This window comes from Taeniopygia guttata, chromosome 5, assembly GCF_048771995.1.
Source record: "Taeniopygia guttata chromosome 5, bTaeGut7.mat, whole genome shotgun sequence".
In the NCBI taxonomy this organism is placed as follows: domain Eukaryota; kingdom Metazoa; phylum Chordata; class Aves; order Passeriformes; family Estrildidae; genus Taeniopygia; species Taeniopygia guttata.
Genome location: NC_133030.1, coordinates 35,122,501 through 35,145,601, shown reverse-complemented (window position 1 = coordinate 35,145,601; position 23,101 = coordinate 35,122,501). Strand labels below are relative to the sequence as shown.

At 34.7% G+C, this 23,101-nt stretch overlaps 1 protein-coding gene across 3 annotated transcripts in view; it reads left to right on the top strand.

Moving 5' to 3' along the window:
- The window catches only part of CDIN1 (CDAN1 interacting nuclease 1), a 121,324-nt gene that overhangs the window by 8,313 nt on the left and 89,910 nt on the right, over positions 1-23,101 (top strand). For all 3 annotated transcript variants that reach the window (XM_072930157.1, XM_030273126.4, XM_002200499.6), the window contains exons 2-4: positions 17,363-17,408; positions 18,261-18,325; positions 21,561-21,621. In XM_072930157.1, coding sequence (XP_072786258.1) covers positions 17,363-17,408; positions 18,261-18,325; positions 21,561-21,621 — 172 coding nt within the window. The remainder of the gene's footprint in view (positions 1-17,362; positions 17,409-18,260; positions 18,326-21,560; positions 21,622-23,101) is intronic.

The following is a 23,101-nucleotide window of genomic DNA, read 5'->3' as shown; positions in this document are numbered from 1 at the left end:
ATTTGAAAATGCATTCTGAATCTGTTGGAGCTGTGTGTTAAGTGCTCTTGTTTAATTCAGAAGAAAATAAATAAAAAAGAGAGAGACAAAAAAAGAACCAAGAAAAATACAGAGAAAGGAGAAAACAACAGGAAGAAAAGAGAAAATTATAGATAGGAAGGGAAAGAGAAAAAATGCAAGATAAAATGAAATGGAGAAAAAAGAAAAGAAAACAGAAAAAGAGCAGAAGATTAAAAAAGGGAAAAGAAAAGAAAAAAGAAAATATTTTCATATGTCAAAGCTGGGGGAGTTGTCTTGGTCACCATGTATACTACCGGTTGATTTGTAAGGTTTAATTTGGTTGTACTTTCTGACACTTCTTAAATTCCATGGATGTGATAATCACCAGTAGGATAGGAATATAAGTCTTCTGACACAGTCTTTTTCTATGTATTTCATTCTACAGTAAGCTTGATGTCATCAGACAGACCAACAGATGTCTGTAGATTTAAGGACAAGATTATAGTGATTGTTAAGGGAGGATGAAGTGGAAGTTTTAACACTGACCATATGTGCTTTTTAATTGACTTGTGGATTTTAGGATACCATTATATACATGTTACTTGTATTTAAGGAATATTGTGATAGAAATGGTAATTCTTGATTGTATTTTAGAAGCAGCTTCATAATGTATCATTCTTCTGAAGCCTGAAAACAAGTCTAGGCTTGAGTTTTATGAGCGTAGGCGATTTGCTACATCAGAATGGAATATATTTTATTCATGCATTGTTTTTTGGACAGTCATATTCTGGGCTATATTACAATGGCACGATAAATTGCTGAATATACTGTCTGCTGAATATGACCTCACCATGAAAAATTTGATGCATTAGAGTAGGAAAGGTTGGAATATATCAACCTTAGCTGACAAGGGACTTTGAATTTTGACCTAACACAGATGACCTTTGTGTGCAATAAAAGTGAGTTTAATCTCCAGGTCAAGGTTGAGGTGAACGGTAGGGCAATGTGGATTGGTTTGTACTGGCTATGTCTGGATCACACCTAGCAAGCAAAGAAATCCAAGGTCTTTGCACTTCAGAGTAACCAAATGCTTGTTTACCTAAACTTTACTCATATCTGTTATACCACATTTAAAAACTTGTGGTACTGTAAACAGCTAACTCCTCAGCAGCTGTGGACTATTTCATTTGAAGCTCAGTGTTTCAGAATAAGAGGCGTGAGGTATGTATATTTTGCTCCTATAGATCACTGAATAGGTAAATAAAATTTCTTCTCTAGCACATAGAAGACTGTTCATGATATTGCTGTGCTATGAAAAGGGTAAAATCTAGAAGCTTTGTTTTTTTGACAGCTCTCCTGTCTTTTGAGCATTGGAAGTTTATTCCTAAGTGTCTTATGCTTTTAAGAGGAATGTAATTAAGAGAGTTCTGATACATTTCACTAGGCAAATACAAAGAAAACAGGTCCTTTTGAGCACTCCATTGCTGTAAAACGTATTTGATCAAAAAAGCTAAGTTACAAAATGCTTTGGGGGTTGTCTAGGTTACATAATAAAGACATATAGAGGAATTTAAATAAAATATTGTCACATTTATAGTAGTCACAAACAAAATCCATCTTTTTAACTGGCTCATGGTCTAGGAGTGCTATTTCACTGACATACCAAAGGTACATTTGCTGAATACTTTACACATTGAAGAGTGGTAGCAGTAGTGCTGTTGGAAGGAGAGAGTTCTCTTTAAATCAGCCAGGGGGAAAAAAAAGTTTGAGACTAATGGAAAGAACCTCTACTCCTTTAATAGAGCCTGCAAAATATATTCTCCAGGACTGATCAGCTCTGAAGGCTCTAGAGGTTTGATGATTGGAATGGCAGGAAATCACGCTTTCAGGACATAACGAATTGACTAGGCCATCCATCATTTGTTAGCATGCGCTGAAACACTGGGTTTGTGTGCAGAGGTCTGTGATTTAGTAAATACTTGGGAGATGAATAGAGCTTGCACACAAGGGAAGATATTGCTGTCCTTCAGCAGCCTTAGACACAGATCCCTGCTGAGAAGGCCGTCTGACAGCAGCTCATCAGTAACTGGCCTGTCACAGTCAGTGATGCCCACCAGCCATCCCCAGTATATTAAATGCATTTTTAATATCTGCTTCAGTAGATTTAATGAAGAAAATTTAGTTTCCATACTCTGATCACTGCTTTCTCAAGTGTTTTAAAGTACTGAATGAAGCACTTCCAAGAAAGGAGCTGTGCTGATAACAAGAGGAGTTCATTGAAAATCAAGAGTGAAACAGGAGTGTTATTATCCAAATAGTTTCCTTAAAGCAAAACAAAAATGTTTGGAAAAAGCAGTGATGATCTTAGAAACAATTGACCCTCCTGCAGAGAGACCTTATGCAGCAGGCTGTACATCAGCAGAGATGCAGGGCTGGGAAAGGTGTTTACACAGTGGTTCTGTTTAGTGTGGCAGAGCTTGCCAAAAGGCAAAATTGCATTTCTTAGGCTCTCATATCAGTGCCAAAATCAGATCATCATTCTGTCTGGCTTTCAGGGTCCAGAGAGGAGGGTGGCTGTGAACGGAGGGAATGGAATAGATCAAGTTTTTAATTGCTAGCATAGGTTTTGGTTTGGTTTTGGCATTTTTGCAAGCGATACTTTTGGTAAAAATAATTGTAGCATTACATGGTGTTATATAAACTGATATAAGAAACAAATAATAAGACATAATGTAAAATAAAACTGCTGTTTTTATAACTTGGCAGACTCATTGAGAGTTATTCAATATTGACATTCTGTGTGTAAGGATTGTACAGAATTATTTTTTAACTTCATGGCAAATTATAAGATCCTTTGCTGTCCATACATACAGACAAACTTAATTTAATTTTCCTTCCAGCTTTCGGGGGAAAGTTCTGTTTACATAAAAGCAAATAAGTTGATTTTTATTTTCTAATGAGATTCAATGCTTATGATAGTTACTTCAAGACAGCAAGACAAACAACTTGATTTTGTTGCAAATATCTATTCTTGAGCTTCTTGAGCTTTTTCCTCTCTCAGGATTCCATTCTGTGTTCACAGAAGAGAAAGCAAGTCCTGAATGAGACCTATAGATTTGATTCTTGTATGTGTCAAAACAGTAATGTGTTACATGCATATTATTATAAAAATTTAAGAAGTCCTAAATGCTTACATTTTTATAACACACAACATATTAAATAATACATTTTCTTGTTAGCATCTGTTTGCTGTCATTGTTAGCAGGACCTATGATTTATTACTTAAATTAATGACTACAACTGTTTTGGTGCTGGTATATGCCCCTTATGGCTTATTGTATCACTATAAAAACCAGCATATATACTTCTACGAGAGTAATTTTTTTATTGTTCATTCCTTTAAATTTCTGGTGAAAGTAACATCTCTATTTTCACTGTGAAAGTTTCAGAAGTTTGAATTACGCTCTCAACTGAGTGAAATACTGCTGAGGATTAATTTCTAAGAAAATGCAATACAGGAGGAACTGATCCTAATAAAATTGTCTTCTAAGACAAGCCTGATAGAGTATTGTTACTAAGAAAAACCAACAACATTGACAGAGGAATGGAAAGATAATGCTCTGCCCTTCTGATCAGGTGGTGGTTAAAAGCCTTGTTCATGTTTTTGTTTGACTAATTGGTACCATACAAGTAGATTTCAAACTCCTATAGTTTGCTCTGTTAATAGTTTTCAGCTTGTATCTCATGAAGTCCTTGTTGTCCATGGACTTCAAATGAAGAATTCAAAGTAAATTAACTTCTTGTCAAAAGGCTTAAATTTGCCAAAAAGGAACCTCTGCCTGTTATGGGAAAAACATTATGATTTGTGAGCAACTTAGGATAAAAACTTCTGTTTAAGCAACTAAAGCATTTTTTTAGCTATCCTATATTTTCTTTTTGGTACAATCTTTTTTTTAAATTCTTGTGTCCATAACATTTTGAGTAATTATAGTGATTTGAATAGAAGATACTATTCCTTCCATTGCACACACCAGGATAGTCAGTAGCCTGATTGATAGTGACAGTCTCATTGCTTTGTATCAGAGAATTGTTGAATGTCACTATCTTGCTTTATCCTTTTCATCTGAATAGAATGTTAAGTGTTGCTGTCTGTCCAAACATCCAAACATGGAAAAAGGCTTCAGATCAGGATGTAGTGCTGAAGAGGACTTTATTGTTTCGGTGATAGTCCTGTGTTTGCATATCTGTATTTAGGCCTTCAAAGTCTTGGAAGCACTTGATGGCCAAGTTTCCCATATACCTCCACAAACTTCAACACAGAATAAAAATGTCCTAAGATAGTACCCAAGAAAAGATTTTTTTCACAGAAAGAAAAATGTTATCAGGTACTCCTTTGAACAAGACCCGTGTGATAGCAGAAGTATTCTCATATGCAATGCTGCCTGTATGAAACCATTTCAAAGGCAACCCAGAAATTGTGACCAGGATGGAGGTAATACTCACTCCTGTGACTGAATTACTATAAAGGGTCTTTTGAAGTTCCCTGTTGTTAATTGAGGACACAGACAACAATAAACACATCACGTATCACAGAACTTCTTATCAGTCTTCTGTTGATCCAGTTGTACCATCCAGTCCTTTATTGCATCTCTTCTGTGGAATACAGATGCTCATTTGGAGACTACAACTTGTGGAGAGTAGTACAGTAGGCAGAGTGAGTGTATGTTTCTATATATGAAATGACTATTGAACATTAGCCATTTATCACATTAATATAAAATGCATGCAGCTCTCCTTCCGTTTTCAACACAGCTGAGCAATATGTCCTCCTAGACAAGTGCATTTTCTTGTGGTGCACAAAATACAAAAAGAGAAAAAAACTTGAAAGCTAGATCTCTGGTTCTTAGAGAGCTTAAAAAGGAAGGTCTGCTTTGACCAGTTGGCAGGTACACCAATAAGCCAAGCAAGTTCCAATCCAGTTGGAGTTCAAAGACCTTATTGCAGTGAGTGATCTAACACAGGAATATGTTTTCCTTTATCCTGTTAGTAGGAACACGAGAATATAACTGTGGACCAAAAAGAGTAAGTTGGGTTGCATTTTTTATCTCATTTGTATTGTGTTCCTTTGACATCAGAGGTCTGAGAAAGAAAGGAAAATGGTCCTGTATGGAATAAATGCATCGTTTCAATCTAAATATTTTACTAGCCATATCTGTCTGCTTGATACGTCGTCTAAGTGCTGAGCATTTTTTTTCCAAAGAAATTCCATTGGTTGTCCAACAACTGTTATTCTCAAGCTTCCTGCTTGCACTTTTTGTTGTAATTTGCTATTTAGACACAGACCTCAACAGTAACAGACGATCATTCTTACACGTTGGAGTTTTTTTTTGTGGTTTCAAGGTTTTTTTGTCCATTTATCTGCAATAGATGCCCGTCGTTTTAACATTTTAAGTCACAGTAATTTAAAGATAATATTCAAATGCTTCAGCTACTGTGTAGAAATGAATATATTTTTATGTAGACAGATTTAGGGAGGTCAGCATGTATCACATATTACTTGTTTGTGTTAGTTTGTTTTGTAATTCTAAGCTCTTTAATTTCATTTTCAAGGATATCTCTCAGTGGAACTTTGCATTAGTGGATCAGGATGTTTACTGAAATAACCAGTTGAAATTATTAAAATATGCAGTGGAAAGCAGTGTGCTTAATTTAATGTGCCTCTGAATATTAAATGCAAGTAAAATGTTATATAGACATGAAGCCAATTGTTATATTATAGTATATGAAGCAATAGCTGTGTAAACCCTAACCTCGTAATTTTGCAAGTTCTACTTTATCATGTAGCTGTAAAAGGCAATCAAAATAAATCACGGAAGATGAAGAAATATTTTTTAGGGCTTTCTGTATGCTTTCAGAAGTGGTGCTTGATCCATGAAATTTTAGTAAGCATATTAAATAATACAATATGATGTGCGACGTGTCAGGGCTGATAAATTATTTTGTATAGGACATTTATACAACATATGGTGAGCTGCTATGTGAACAGCTTAATGACTAAATTATGTTAATCTTTCTTGCCATATTTACTTTTCATTTAAGAAAAGGCATTTTCAAATTTTTATTTTACTTTTTTTATCATGTGTAGATATAAGAAAGGTGTAGGTCATCTCTGAGAAGCCGTGACAGTGATCCAAGGTTCCTCAGCTGTGCAGTGTACATAACACAGATGTTGGGAGAGTCATCTGTCAGCTATGCCTCTCCTATGGAGTTAAAGTTCTAGGGGGAAAAGAATTCGACACAGTGCTGTCACTGTTACATTTTCACAATAGAAGAGCATGCAAATAGTCAACCTCCTGCTTAGCAGTAGTGCCCTGTCTAATGTCTGTGCTGGTTAGAATAAAAAAATACTGGGTGCATCTAGGGCTCATAGATCTGACAAAGGTCATGCTATGCTGGGCATTTGAATTGGAAATTGTCTGGACTTAGATTTTATAAAGCTCCCAGTGTTGTCGGGGAAAATTTCAGAAGGGTTTTGTCCCTAGAGAGGCCTCTTAGGCCCTTTTCTGTCCTATGAATGAATTTAGATGTGAGGGTTTCTCTTGCCTTAAAACTGTTAAGTTCATTTTGCATACATCCCTAGAGAGAAAAACTGGCAGATGCTTTTGTCTTGGAAGTGTTTAAAAGAAAACTGCAGAACAGGAACAAGGGAGAGAAGAGGCCCTGCGTGGAGTCCCAGAACATTTTGGAAATGGCCAATATGCAGTTTTCATCAGTACTAAGGCGGGGCGCAATATGGTGCCTGTAGCTCACTAGGGAATATGAATGTTGATTAAGCATACTCCCAGGCTTTGAAATCCTGAAAGCAGTGTCAGAATAATGGATGTTGAGCAAATGTCAAGCATTTGTTAATTTCTCTGTTATTTGGAGTTTATCTACCATGATCAATCAAATAAACTAGTGCTTCTCTGTTGTGGCATGTGTCATTGATATGGTGATTAGGTGGATAGAGAGGCCTTCTGCCTTTTTTTTTTTTTTTTTTTTTTGTTAATCCAGGTAACAGATTACATATGAACAGCCATAACTTTAAGTTAAATATTTCTTTGCAGTTGGTTTAGAGGAAAGAGGTGCATTAACAAAGTACTTTGGGGGTACAGAGAGAAAAAAATACTTGCATATCTGCTGTGATAAAAATCACATTTATGCCATTTTTTCCTTGTTCTTCCTTGGCTTCCACATTTATTTATCAAAGCCTCTTAGGTTCATTCTGCCAAAATCAGTGAAATTTTGGTACTTAGTGAAGGTGATGCTGTATAGTCAATCTTATTGACTATTTTTATTAGATACGACTTTGTTCCATTAATGTTCCATTAGATTCTGTTCTGGAAAGCCAGCATTTCCTGCAGTGGCACTGTGGGAAACAAAGCTTATAATCATTGTATGTCTTTTCAGGGCAATATAGGGAACATCAGATAACTCCTCTAGAGAGGGGAGGAAGAGAAAGGAAAAGGAAAAGCCTGTTGATAGGAGTGGAAAGGGTTAGAGAAGTTTTAGGATACATTAATGTAATGTTGTGATCAGCTCTTATGATGTTCCCTTCATATTTTAGGTAGACAGCTTTTTTAAAAAGAGAATGCTGGAAGAACATTAGTAAAAAGAGATAGCTGGATTTCTTTCTTGTGCATTTCTGCAGTCTTTCCAAGGGGAAGTAGTGGCATTAAATGACATTATTCCCTCTATGGCATAATAAGATTTATCCCTGGGGCTGAAAGTAGGCTTTGTAAATATCTGCACGCATGGTACAACAACTTAGATATACAAGACAAAATACTGCACTCTTGGGTAGATAGATGTTCTGGTTTAGGGCAAATTTGGCAGGAAACTTTCAAAGAGGACCTTCTAGTAAGCAGATTCAAGTGGCTTGTCCCCCAGCAGGTTCAGGAAATAACAAGAATTGTTATATTTTTTCCCTTTTTTAATTCAATAATTACAAATAGCTTTTTTTTATTATTATTATAAACACTGTCTAGGGCTCTAAAATCTCAAGGGAACTAGCTATAAATTGATTCATCTCTTGCCTTGAGTCTGCATCATAACCGAAATGGGAATTTACTAAAAACTATCACTTCTGTGTCATCTGTGTTTGAGTCTTCAAATTTTATCCTGAATATATTTTAGATTATATCCTGAATGGGAAACATCAATAAGATACTAACTTGTTTAAGGAATTAACAGTTTTGATTGGATAACTGGAAGCTTTTTTGACTTAAAATGTTCACTCTTTACCCTGGAGAAACCTATGCAACAGTGTGTGTGCTTGACATGTGATGCATGCAAATGCTAAATACAGTAGCAGCATGAGGCAAGTGTCATTAACAGTAATTTATATAATGAAAGCCACCTGGCTGTCTCTGTAATTAATTGCTTCTAAATAGTAAATTTTAAATGTAGTTTATAGTTTTCTAAATCTGATTTTATATTTTTAGGAGCAAATTGTTTATGGGTGTCTAGGGGTTTATTTAGTTCAGCACATATATGCTTTTTACATGCAGGTTAATTCTTTAATACAAAATGAACCAGCTAATTAGCTCTGAATTACCACTCATTCATAAAAATAGTTTTCTAAACTTAAACACCTAACTTGTACAGGACAATGTAGTTTTGTTGGAGAAAAAAAAATCTGTAAAGTAGAATTATTTTCCCCTTTGTCCACAGTAAGTAAATTTGAGATTGAAGTCTGAAAAACTTAACTTCTGATCCATTTCTTTTCTTGGGCATAAGAGGAAGCAGCATGATAGGCTAATCCAAAAAAAATGAAGGGATGAACACAAAATAAATATTTCAAAAATTGCTTTCTGGTAGTAGCCTACTGAGTATATTTTCAATGTGTCAACCTTGGCTCTATCAGTAGGGCAGATAAGAAAGGAGAAGGATAAACCCCTGGTTTAAATTGTATCTTCTTTGCCTTAACTGCTTGTTGGGATCCATTGCTGTTGCACCCTAGGCCCTAGGAACATCCGTCTTTTCACAACCAACATCAGATAAGGAACTACTTTAGTCTGTTTTTGTCTAATGGTTCAATATTTAGATTATGCTACTAAGAAAAATATGTCAAACTTGCAAACATATTTTTGGTACAGTCTTTACTGAAGTAAATTGAAGTGTGGATGATGTAAACTTGAGTGCAAATGTTCATGTATGTTTTGCCTTTTTGCTCAGTCTCTGGTATGCTGCTGTATGCCTCTGCTTTGGGACGTTCACTGATTCTTTCCTGGATATGGAGAAACTTTTCTTCTTGCTAAATAACTTGCTAAGCTTTAACTAAGCGGTTGAAATGAAGGACATAGCAAATCATGTACTTTAGTTATTCTTAAGTGTTGGGTTTTTTTTGTTTTTTGGGGTTTTGTTTTGGTTTGGTTTGGTTTGGTTTTGGGTTTTTTAAATTTTCTCAAAAAAAAATTAATGATAGAGTTAAAATTAGAATTCTTGAGAATACCAGGAAATGGAGATGTGGTGGACAAGTATTAAGATTATCAAGGTGTATGTGGAGACAAACCCTGTTTGACTCCTATCAGTTTCTTTTGTCAGTGGTTTCCCTGATTTAGATACTTGAAAATGAGTTCTGCTGTCTGTAAGGTGAGGATGTTCCAACAGTCATTGAAGCCTGATGTCAGAATATTTGGGAGTTTTAATTTCACATTTTAGCACTGACAATGTATTTCTTAAGCCCTATTGTGAATATATATTGTTCTGTATTACATCTAAAAATATTATTTGAAAATGTGACCTTACAAAATAGTTTTATATTTTAATGGAAGAGACTTGAAATATTAGTGAAACACTATTTAATTATAGAGGTCTCTCTGTGGGTTTGGCATTGGAATAGAATCTAAACATTCATGCAACAAGCATTGTTTAATTCCAGAAAGAAATTATATCAGAACAATATCTTAGGCAAATTACTGTCCATTTTCACTACTTGCTTGCAAATATTATAAAACTGAAAAAGTAGTTTCTTTTCATTAGACCTGCTACTCTTCCGTTGCTGTGATTACTGTTTTTTTTTAACATGTTACTTATTTATCCACTGTTAAAGCATGATACTGTTCTTCTTAACAATGTATATGTGAATGGAAAACCAGCATTTTTGTTCATCTCTTTTCAGGTTAGGCAGTTGATCATAAATACTTTGGAATCATTTGAATATCGAGTATTTTTAGTTATTCTTACATTATTGCTGTTGGAAATCAGACTTTTGTGGTGTGGGTGAAAGAAGGTGCAATTTAGCTAGCATTATTTTGGGATCATTGCCTGTATTGGTTATTTGTACTTACGTCTGCAATTTATTTTTTTCACATCTGATACAGATTGTTCATAGTCTGCAGTTGTTTTAAAATACATCGGTTGTTACAAGAGACACCAAAAAATTAGGTGTCTACAGGAAGAATTGGTGCTCTATTCTTAAAGGAACTTCTAAGTCTTCCTAAATGAAAAATCAAACAGTATCTAATACTGGCAATTTTCCTCTGTCTGCTGCTAGAACTTATTGGCCAACTAGGTCAGACATTATTAAAGTTCAAGTGGTCCAGTGGGAAAAGTAATAGCCTTACGCTACTATGAATTTTAAATGCTGCCATTTCTATGTATTGCACCATCATCTGTTCTCACACATCACTAAATTGTATAGAAGTTGTGGGACCAACCAGTGTCAAGGTCATAGAAGTGATGACTCTTCTCAAGTAGCCTTCACTGAGCATTGTCATACAGTTATAGCCCTGGTTATAGGCAGCAAAGTTGAATGTGCATACCTGAATTTAACCTTTTTATTATATTTGAATAGTGAATCCTGCATCCTGCAATACAGGATATATTTCTCCTCAGAATCTTTACTTTGTATTTTATTTTTGATCCTGCCAAAGGTATGAAATTGACTTTGAGGCAAAGGCAATTTTTAGGGATCTCTTTAAGTCTTTTGAGTTGAGCTGTTGTACAGCTTACTGAACTGGATATCAGTGAAATTTAAAATTGGTTAATGCTGTTGTTCATCAGATGAGCTTGGATTTCATCTTGATTTTAAATGTAATCATACTAAGTCTGAAATGACTATATCATCATGTACTTCTTGTCATATATATGTGTATATCTACATGCACACTGCATAACAATAACAACAGTAACAAAATAATAATAATGATAATAATGATGATGGTGATGATGATGATGATGATAATAATAATAGTAATAATAATAGTAATAATAATAATAATAATAATAATAATAATAATAATAATAATAATAATATGTTTGTAATGGGAGTATTTTCTCTACAGAATTGTATTGACTTGATCGTTTCCAGATGAGTAGCTACCAGTAATACTTCATTGCTTCATTGTATGGAAGGGTTCTTATGCAGAAATAATAAAACTGGTTTTGTATTCCAGACTTGAACTGGTGTAGTTGGAAATCTGGAAAATTGGAAGATGGCCACTTTATAGAAGTTAGCATGTTGTAACTAAAGACTTAGATACTTCTGTGTTACTTAGGAGCTCTAATTCAAACTCACCTATTGATTTAAAAATATATATTCACACACATGTGTATAGACAAGTATATTGATTTAACTTAAATTGGTAATTCACTGACTTCTGATGAATAATTTTGTAGATTTGTGAGTGATGAAAGTACAAATGCATTCAGAGACAATACTCTGCTTTTTGAGAATTTTCTTCAGAAAATGACCATAATCATACTAAACTATAAGAACGATTGTTGTACTAGAGGCTACAGTGAAGAAAGATTAAAGCTGTAACTATTTTAGAGGGCCTTTGTTCTACATGCCTCCTTTGTTCCATGTTCTTCAAGCATATAAGCCTAACAAGCTCTGGGTCGGCCTTTGGTATTCCTGAGCCTTCCTGGATTCTCTTGTGGAATCATTCAGATTGCTAAGAAACCTTTTTGTTGTCTGGACAATCCTGACACATGGAAGAAATTCGGAGAATCCACTAGTTGTCATCTCTTCTCAGGTGGGAATTTGACCATCAGAGGGGCATTGTGTCATTTACAAGTGTAACTGTGGTGCTTGGTGTCCATGTCCTGCGGTTCTGGGAAGCCACTGAGGTTATATGCCTCTGTGCATGTTATACATTTGAAACAATGCTGCTAGATCTATTTGAATTCCATTACTGCCAGAGTTTTTACAAATTAGGGTGTGATAAGCAGTATAAACATTGCTTCCTTTAGGAGTCCCTGTTCCAGATAATTTGCAGTGTAGAAGATGAGAATTTGGCTGCTTGGATTTCTTTCATGTCTTTAATAAGGTAACAGGAAAAATATGTTTTAGACACGTGGTCTGAAACTTCAGGATAGATGTGAGAAAAATTCCCCTTTCTCTACTAGTCTTTTAAATTTTTTGGATTTATATCTTTCTTTTCCTCACTTAGATTTTAAATCTGACATGGCAGCACCACACAGTCTAGCCCTATTACTTTTATTTTAATACTCAATATTGTACCAGTAAAAGTATTTTTAAACTTACAATACATGGAAAAGGAAAGTTCTTTTCCAGTTAAAAAAAAAAATGAGAGATTCTTGCTATCTACTCTAGAACTTTAGAACTTTCATATAATGAAAGATGTGGGTAGCACTGCATACTCACTAGAGCCTGTGGAAGAAATACTTTCCCTCCTTTATTGAATTGTTGCTATATTTAAGTGGCAGTGTATGTTCTTCAGAGAGAAGGTTTGACACTGCAGCTTTGGGATTTCTCAGGTAATTGCTTTTGAATTTTGGAAACACAGCTCCTGCCCCTACACTCTGTTTCTTAACCAATATATTTACCTTTTTAATTAGGTGCAATATTCCATTTTGTGAAAGGAAGCAATGAAGCTATTCTGTTTATCTAAAACAAATTTGTCTTATGGACAGTGCTTTCCTCCTTCTTGTTTCCAATTGTGTGAAATCTCTTTAGATACTCTACCTTTGTTCCATGTTAAATTAAATGTAAAACTGATTTTTTACTCTCTACTTTAGGCAACAACTATAGAGTTAAAAGTGAGGGAAAGGAAATTCATTCTAAAACATGAAACAAGAAACCAAGTGGAATCTTGGTTTGCACCTACAACTGCATGTTTTGAATCTCAGAAAATAAAGTAAAAGCTGTAAGTTTCATCTTAACTGTAAAGAAATCATTATTTGCAACGGCTGATAATATAATATTTACATAACATTTGCTATGCTTGGATTTTCTCCTGGTGAGGCTGAAGTAAGTAGCAAATATTAACTTGGACAGCACTCCAAATCTTGGTTGCATCTGCAATTCTGTTTTGTTGAGGTGATGATCTCGTACAATTAAATTGCTTTCAAAGTTTTGTATGTAGTCTAGCTACAAAGCAGTAAACTGCTTATATGAAGTAGTAACTTATCTGTTACTATTTTATATATGAGTACTCATTGCAAACCAGAACATTTTTGAAGCACTTTCTAGGGATTATGGCATTTTTCGTCTACAAATTCTGATACTGATTAGAAGAGAATGGTCTAAATTTTATTGTCATGTACTAATTGACCAAAGGGCATATTCTTTTCCCAGCACCAAACTTGCCGTTTTCTTTCTAGATTGACTGATATCTAAGTTCTTAGAGATCATTTCTCTTATCCCTTTTTCTGAACTGTCTTGGGCATCCAATTTAAATGTTGGATTTGTGTATTAGAACAAACTTTCATAACTGTAATACTATTTTTTAATGGCAGGCAATTTTTTATATCTTTGTATCACTTGGAACCTGGAACTTGCACTTCATTTTATAAAATAGAAGTAATTTTATCTTTAAAAAATGGGCATTTTTAGCCAACTTTAGATTTCAGTTTTCTGCTCAAATCCCCCTGCGTATTGACAAGAGCATACATCAAGCATTCAGATGGAAGTATGGCACTGACATCAGCATGGGGCAACAAAAGGTAAATTGGCATCACTGTGGATGCCAGTATACAAGTAAAAGAGGATATCTAAAGAGTGAGGCTGGATGCTTTGAACAGAGCTCTGGGAGTTAGATTCATTACTGTCTGGAATTTCAGAAGAAAATGTTTCCATGAAAGTTGTCACTACAGAACTTAAGAGAAAAATGTGCTTATTTCCATGGACAATATACTTAATTCCACAAGAGGATATCAGGTTAGATTATTAAATGTTTAAACTAGGTAGTACTCAGAATTATGGCTTTTGGGTTTTTTGTTTGTTTGTTTCAGAAAATTGGTAATTATTACCTTAGCTCTACAGTTTCTCAACAAAAGTGTCTGCTTGTCACAATCATCTATATTCCTAGTCTTCAAGTAAGCCATGAGGCTTACTATATAGTTTATTCCATGAAAGGCAATAACACAGTACTCAAATGTTATTTTGAATAAAAAACCACTTTCAGTGTTACGTTTGTTTTCCTGGATAGCTCAGCGATAAATGCATTTGTCTGCTCATTTGTTGCTTTGAAATCTTGTATAGAAGTATCAGAGGATGGATGGAGCCCTGGGAATTTAGCTGTTCCTCTAGAAGTAATGGTAACTTCTGTGGTAGTATTCTTGCTGTCAGTATCAGCAGTTGTGATCATGCTGTTTTGCTATTGAAATTCATGTTCATGACTCCTCTTTCCTGTCCAAGTACATAGTAGTGTCTTTTTCAGAAACCATGATGTTTCAGTTTTCACTCAATGGAATCTTGGAATCGATGCTCCATCTGTGTTTTGAGGAGCTACTTCATTTTGCCAGGAAGTTGTCTCAATGACATTGTAGCAAGGAAACACTGAGTGGCAGATGAGTGGTTTTAGTGTTTAAGACAGGAACGATGTTAACCAAAAGAAGCATGGAAGCAGCCATGTGAAGATACAAATCCACTTCTCCTGGAGAAGGATAAAGATCATCCAGTAGTAAGTCTTGTAATTATTTGAATGGTGTTATTGAAATAATTCTCTTTGCCCCAGTGATAAAGTTTCTGTACTGCAATCCAGTATATATCTAATTTGCACTGTTATTGGAATGAATTTTTTCAGTATTCGTGCTAAGTCCTAGATTATCTGAACAATTGGAAGCATAGCAGAGGAGTGTTGATCTAAATTGAAGTAGGTTAAAATCCAAGGACACCAAGGGGACAAATAAAATGGACAAGAATAAGAGAAACGTTTAGTTTTGAGAAGACCTTGAAAGTCATCAAGGTCATTAACCTAGCATTTCCAAGTCTGCCATTAAAGGTGGAGTGTAAAGGGAGAGAGGGATAATGGTCTTAATTTCTTCTGATGTGTCAGTGTATAATAGGATAATGGTTGTGTAAGTACGGTGCATAAAACCACAAAAATTGCTATGTCAGTGGAGGAGAACTCAACCCTGAGATCTAGTCAAATGCTGTCCTGATCTGTTCTGGGATTTTTTTTCCACATCTCTAAATTCAGTTCTACCATTATGACCATGTAAATCTACAAGGTAATAGTAATTATCTGGTGAGCCATTAGGCAGCCATATGTATCCAACTTATTTATAGCCTGCAGGTTTGTATTTTTTTTTAAATCAACTTGAAATACCTTAGCTTTCTGTATTTGTATAGCCTGTGTAAGTATATAATCTTAATTTCTTTCCTTTGTTCACCTTCTAGTGAACATGTGCAGGTTGCAGGTTGTCATAATTGGATTGTGCATCTTTTGGAGAGGCTTTGTGGTATGTAACACCTGGCCTCTGTGTCACATGTATACTTAAATAAATATTATTTAAATACTGTTTAATTTAATAAAAACTTTATAAAAATTTAAATTCTTTACTTTATTTGACTTATTTTTTCTGTAATCTATTAATTTAATAAATCTATATATTAGTCAGTTTCTGTTGCTATCATTTTTCTAGTTTTAAGATTCAATCTCAATGAGTACTCAGGGTGAACAGTCCCGTGTGTAAAATACCAAAGATCAAGGCTTAGCTTACTGCTGTCACACAGATGTTGCGCTGGGCAGACAAGCCCAAAATACATAATTATGGCACAAAGCCTGGAAGCACAGCTATGGATAAGGCATATTTGTAAGTTCTTTATACAGCACTGCATTACTCTAGTCACTTTGTTCCTGATTCTTCAGCTGCTTGGTTTAGAGGTAACTTTATACCATGCTGCATATATGTACTGTCTGTTTAACTCTGATCCAACCATTTAGTTGTTTTGTGCCTCAGTGTTTCCTTTTGAAAGTGAGAGTAAGACTTCCTTATTTTAAATTATTGCTTCTGAAGTGTTACAGTTGGAAGGAGAAGGGTCATTTATGCATGGAGAGAATAAGTACTTTTAATGTAATTATGATATGATACTGGTGTTAAATTCACATACAAAAAATCTGACAGAAGCGTGAGACTTTAGACATTGTGAAATCTTTGAACTACCTATGCTGTGCTATAGTAGGTAAGTTCATGGAAGGAAAAAATGTTAATTATTCATAATGCTTTGCTGTACCATAAAACTCGATTTATTGAGACTATAATTTGTTCAAGTTGCATGTAGTAGAAAAATATATCAGGAGTAATTAGTAGTATTCAAGATGTGATGAGGTAGATATATCCACAGAGGACAATTGAAAACAGTAGTGGTGTGGTATTGATTGCCTTTCAGAGGAAAAAAAATCTTGTCTCTTTTCTAAATGTTAACAATTCAGAGAGAAAAATTCCCACTTGGGAAGAATGCTTTCCAGGTTGCTTCATTGCCAGGTGTTTGACATTGAGTAGAGCCTTAGATGAATGAAGCTTATGGCAGCTTTTGGAAATGACCGACTCCGGGGAATCTTGGCTTCCTGCTGTGAAAGTTTCCATTTTCAAAGCACATCAGTTTCAGTGGGAATGTTCCACTGGTCCCATATGCTACTTCTGACAGAGGGGGAAGTTTTTAACCTGAATATGAGACAGCTACTGAAGAAGTTCCCTTGCTGCTAACAAAATGAATTTCAATACGTTGCCAGTGAACAAGCGGCATGTTCCCAACTGCTGATGGAATTTAACCCCATCAATTTTTAATGGAAATTTTGCTATTAATTTCCTTTTTTCCCTGTTATCTTTTAACTCCACTATTTGCACCTGGTAGGACTTTTGGGTTCTGAAGTTGAATCACCCAAACAATATGCTAGTTTGATTTGAAATTCTTGCTATATTTTCCTCCCCTCCCTCATACACTCTCTCCTTGACCTAGCAGCAGGAAGCCTTTGTCTGAGGTGTTCATCTGGAACAACTTTTCCACACTTGTTTTCATGTTCTGTTAGATTACAGGGCAGCAGGCCTACCTTTGAAGCTCCCTTCTCTTTTGTTTCTTTGCAGTGCACTCCAGTAATTAACTTTGTCCTTCTTTTATTTGTTCCAGTCAATCGCAGTCCACTCTGCTGAGCATCTTCTCCCAGGAGTACCAGGTTAGAAGTTTTCTCCTTTGTGAGGGTTGACAGGTGCCTAATTGAATGATGAATGTCCCTTTATTTCTTTGTAATTGAACTGCCAGCTTTCTGATTGGTTTGGAGGATGTTCCTTTTTCCACATCAAGCACTGCCTGAGTCTCAGTGGATGGCTGCCAAACCTACCCATCCATCTGTCTAATAACATCTAGCCTTTGCTTATTTGGTGGACCTGTAATAAATTATGCTAAACCATTATTATTCTGACAATAATAATTTCCCTGTGTTGCGTGGTTCCATGTGCTAAATGTTTGCTGACTTGCACTGTCAGTGCTGCTTTCCATTGCTGACAGAGATGATGATAAATGACCATTGCCGGAGTGGCAGAAGGCAAGAGAGGCAGAAAATGGAGTCATTTATCATGAGATGACAGGTGTCAGTCAAGTGGCAAGTCTCTATGGAATTACTTTTTGTAGTTTTTCAAATAAGTTGTTTTTAAGCAATGTTCTTCCTGGTTAAAAATGCCAATTGAATTGTAAAACTAGAGTGTACCAGACTTAGATGGAATTGAATTGAGGGAAAATTAATACAAAGGTTGAAAGAGAGAACAAGTTTTTCTTTGCCCTCAGCAGCCTTCAGTAAACTTATTTAGATTCAATTATTGTGACCTTACTGCCTTTTACATATGGTACATTGCAGTACAGTCTGAAGACGTTCAATTCAGTAGGTAGATTGAATGTCATTTCTGTATGGAATCTAAAAGCATGGTTCACATCTATCAAAGTGTAGCCAAGGATGCGTGTTTGTGTAGTCATGATTTCTGTGTTTTGATCTGACACCTTTTTAAAAGTCCTGTTTTTTTCATTTTTCTAGAAACAAATCAAAAGAACACATGCCAAGCATCACACTGCTGAAGCTATCGAAACTTACTACCAAAGGTATGACCTCCCCACCCCAGTTAAGATTCTTATCATAGCTACTGGGTTTTACAGCAGTAAAAAAAAAAAAAAAAAAAAAAAAAAAAAAAAAAAAAGTGAGTAAATTAGCTTACGAAACTAACTGTATATAACAATAAATTAAGAATTTGGGAATACAGAATCGTTCACATAAAAATGTTTTTCACTGGAAATACAGAAATTTTTCATTATTTGGTCATTCTCATTAAGAAAGGGTTTACTTCCCTGGCTCTAAGTCAGGATAAGCAAATATTTTTTCCAGTGTATGTGATCGCATTTATTATGTATTGCCTATAGTTTGTAATTTTTAGGATTTCTGTGTCAACACTGATTTTGATGACTTCTTTACAGCAAGAGAGCTTGTTCTGTTACAGTGCTTGTTTAAAACAACATTCGTGTTACATTACAAAAAGTTACATATTCATGTATTGCCAGTTAAAACACTAATTTTTAGATCACTTCTGTTTTATCAACAGAAGTGTCAGAAATAGTTTTTAAGAGAGGATGAAAACCTTTATGTCATTTTACAATTGTTTGCATCTTGAGCTAATAAACTGTGCTCGCTACACCTTGTAGTTATTCTCTTAGTTCCATAGGCTTTACTAAAAATATTCCAGTGACATAATTGGGGCATAGTGATAACAGGTAAAGATATGCAATTAAAATATTACTTTGTAGACTGACATATCTGAAGAGCATGCATGGCAAATGAATTCATACTTGTGATGTGTGATATTCGTGCTTAATACTAATCTGTATGAATCAAGAAAATAAACAAAGAGCCTTCATTTGTAAACAATTAAATGTGCTTCTGCCAAAGTCATGTGCTTAAAACTTAACCACACCCTGATTATAACAGACACTGGTTTAGAATATCTAGTGTAAAGTGTACTAGTTTGGGTGTTTGATTTTGGTTTTTTAGTAGTTGTATTGTTTTGTAAAATTTGTACTGGATCACATCACACTTTTCCTAGGGTTGATATTTGTTTAGGAAGAATATTGTCTTAAAATCTTGTTATGCTAGTAACATGTATATACAGTACTACTTTTAATTATTTTTCACCAGCACAGTTTTAGTGAAGTGGCTTGTGGTAATTGTAACTGCTGCATAAGTAACCCTTTTCTTAGAGTATCTGTAAATCACTAGTTCCAGCCTGAAACTTCAACCTAAAACATGGGACAAGATTTCGCTTTATGCGAAGCAGCAGGTGCAGTGGTGTCAGTAGGGTTATAGGTATGATTAAGATTGTCTCACATCAGGTAGGAGGATTTGGTCTCCTGTCTTCTTCTGTAGTCTGAAGTATGATAGCAGTACATAACTAATGCATTATGTATGAAGCTGTGTGGTGGTGGTAGGGAAAATCATTCTTTATGCTATTTCTGAGTATGTCATTTTGCAAGTGTATTAACATGGCTGAGTAAAATGCACAAGTTTTAAAATCAGAGCTGTTCTGGTCAATAGCTAAAAAACTCATTTCAGTTCTGTTTTAATAGATTTACCATGTAGTATGTTTAGGCAGCTACAGAAGCAGACAACTTGAGATAGAAGCCACTTTGAAACACTTCAGGTGTAAATATGACAAACGTCTTCTCCTCTGCTCTTCTGTAGCATCCACTTTACTGCTGTAAACCCCAGACTGAATGCTATGCTCCTTAGTATTTCTGCCGACATACAAGCAGATAATTGTGCTGTCATTGCTTTCTTAGGTCAGAATCTACCAGGTTTTGAAGGTAGGCATTTCCAGTGGTCCCTGTTAGGAGCAAGTAAAATAGCTGAGTAGAGTAGTTTCTTCTACTTGGCTGAGACTTACTAGTCTGACACTTAGGCAAGCACGAAGTACAAGAAGGATCAGCAAGTTTTCAGAACTTTATTGCCTTCAGCATGTGAGACCTCTTAGTCTATAATGGAGTTGCCAGAAGCATTAGAAATATATGACAGAAATGTACTTCATTCTCACTATTGCTGTTTGATCATCTACATGCATGTTTGAGAACCTCATTCTCAAGTACATTTTCCTGGCTTTGTGTTTCGTGTATGATATCTCATTTTCTTCTGTTATAAATTTACAATGTTTAAACATGTTTTGTGTATGTGTGTTTTTGTTTTTTTTTTTAATGTGGAACTGAAATAATTTACAGCAAAAAGATTTTTTCATTTCCTTAATTCATTAAGCTTCAGAATAACTTGGAAGCAAAAAGCCCTCTATCTAATCTTATTTGAAGGGGTTTTATAAAGGTGTACCACCCATTTCACAGAAAGGCAAAATGACAAAGAATTTTAATGTCTGTAACTAATGAGCAGAAGAGTGTCTTCTGATGGATAGATAATGATAGAGCTGAAAAGGCTGTGGCCTTCTAATGATGTCAGTAATGATGTGCTATGTGAATACAGATAGGATAAACGAGCAGGTTCAAATGTTGGTAACTATTGTTCTTTTCCACATGGCTGCAAAGCAGAAAGTGGCTTCCAATATCATAGCTCCTTCCCATCAGCTTCAGAACACAGGTTTCAAGTTTTATCAAAATGTAAATATCAAGCAGTGAAAGTAACAGAAGTGAGCAAAGCAATATTGTATGAATTGATGGTCAGAAACATCATTCTGTAATACCCTCAACTAGAAACATTAAGCCTTCGCCACTGATAGGGTAATGACTTTCTATCAACATTTATTGAATCCTAAATATTTCTTGTTTTCTTTGTAGAATATTAATTGTTAGACTGATTTCACTAAAGTAAGCCTTTAGTATTTAAATTACTGCCCAGTTGATAAAATCTGGAATAAATTTGAGAATTTATGGTTTTGTGCATACAGTGAATTGGTTTAACTATAGACTCCATCATCATAGTTGAAGGTCATGTGGAACCAAAAATATTTATTGTGAATAATAGATGTTTATTTGTCTGTGATGCATCTTTAAGTAGTACAGATATAATTTATTTGTGTGTCTTAAGCCACATTTTTTTTTAATTTCTTGATATATTGGATTTTTTACCAGTGTCTTCATTGAGATGGATATATTTTGCAGATGAATAGAAAAGGAGACAACCCTGGAGAGTTAGTGGTTGCTTAAAATACTTACTTTTTAAAAGATTACCCATTAAATACTCTGTAATGGGGCATTTTCCCCCAAATGAAAAAGATTCATGAGGGATACTGACATGTATAAACTGGTCTTTTCCTGCCATTGCAAAATTACCTGGCTTTGTCTTGTCTAGGTACCTGAATGGGGTGATGAAAAATGCAGCTGCCCCAGTATTACTGGACCTGGCCAATGAGGTAATCATCTTTCTTTTTTCTTTAATCTTCCAGTGTAAAACCTGAGGGGCATATCTATAGTGACTTTAGTGAGAAATGTAATTAACCTAAAAAAAATGGTTTCAAGGCACATTAGACATTTAAAATGGTTCCCCAGTCTGTTAGTACTTAAAATAATTAGACAAAAAGCCACATTTATTAATAAATCAGTTCATGTAATTAGTCTTTTAACTTCAAGGCAAATGTGTAGGATACTCTGAATTTGTATTTTGCTGAAAATTTCCAACAGACTGCAGGTCTTTATTGCATAAACTTTCTAAAAATTCTTACATTGATTAAATGGAGTTGTATCAGTTTGAATCCTTGCCTTTAATAACAAAACCCATCTAAGTTATTACTATTTCTTAGTAATAGGAAGGCTTAAAACAGATAATTTTCCTGGCTCCATTTATTTCTGTTCATACGGATTAGAAAATGGCTAATGAAAACTGCTTAAGGTAAAGCACTTAAGGAGAATAAATTCCTCAGTGTTTGAAAAGTTCTGTACGGATGCCATTAAAGTCTTGACAAATTTATTGATGCTGTTTATTAACTAGAATATGAATTTACCTTGTTATACAAGGTGTTATTTGTATTAAAAACTTCTATCTTAGCATTACATTAAAGAAGAGGTAAAAAGTTAGAACAAGTGGCAAGTAGTTTCCTAGAAAAAAAATAAATTGATGAAATACCTGTTTTTTAAACTCTAAAATATTTATTTACTGTAATAGTAACAGAGCTGATACTCCCTGGAACTGCTTATGCAATCCTCAAAGGGATAGAATGAAATATATGCTGTTTTGTGTTGCCTTTTAATAGAAAATGGAAGCAGAAAATGAGTGTTTGCATTAAAAATGATATGGCACCGTGAACATTAAGTGTAGCAATAGCAGCAAGTTCTACATGTTACATTAGTAAAAAAGAATGTTTTTTCTCTCATGTACGTTGCTGCAGCCAGCAAATGAGTGATTACCTATCAATTACTGGAAGGTTTTAATGGTCTGTGAAGTGTCTGTGTAACCTGATCATACAGTTAGCATAAAATCAAGAATTTATTTCATATTAATGGTAATGTGTAGATTCTTACCATCTCTGGAAAAGACAAATCTTGAAGTACTGAGAATAGAATGTGCTTTACATAAATAAGTACAATCTTACTAAGAATTTAGGTAAACATCCCAATGGATGATATATTGTACCCATATTATATGGGAACTGTCATAAAAATATTTCAAGCACAGAGTAATATATCTGTTACTGCTTCTTTGTATATTTTTCGCATTGATTTAGAGATGATGCATATAATTTCTGACTCCAGTGAGCATATCTTTGTTTATATTTCACTAATGCATTTTTGCAATTCAGATCAAAGATATCTGCAGTTCAGAAATAAATAAAAATTAAATCTAAGGGAAAGGGGAGATACACAAAAAACTTATTTGTTTCCGGTTTTGTAGTAGCA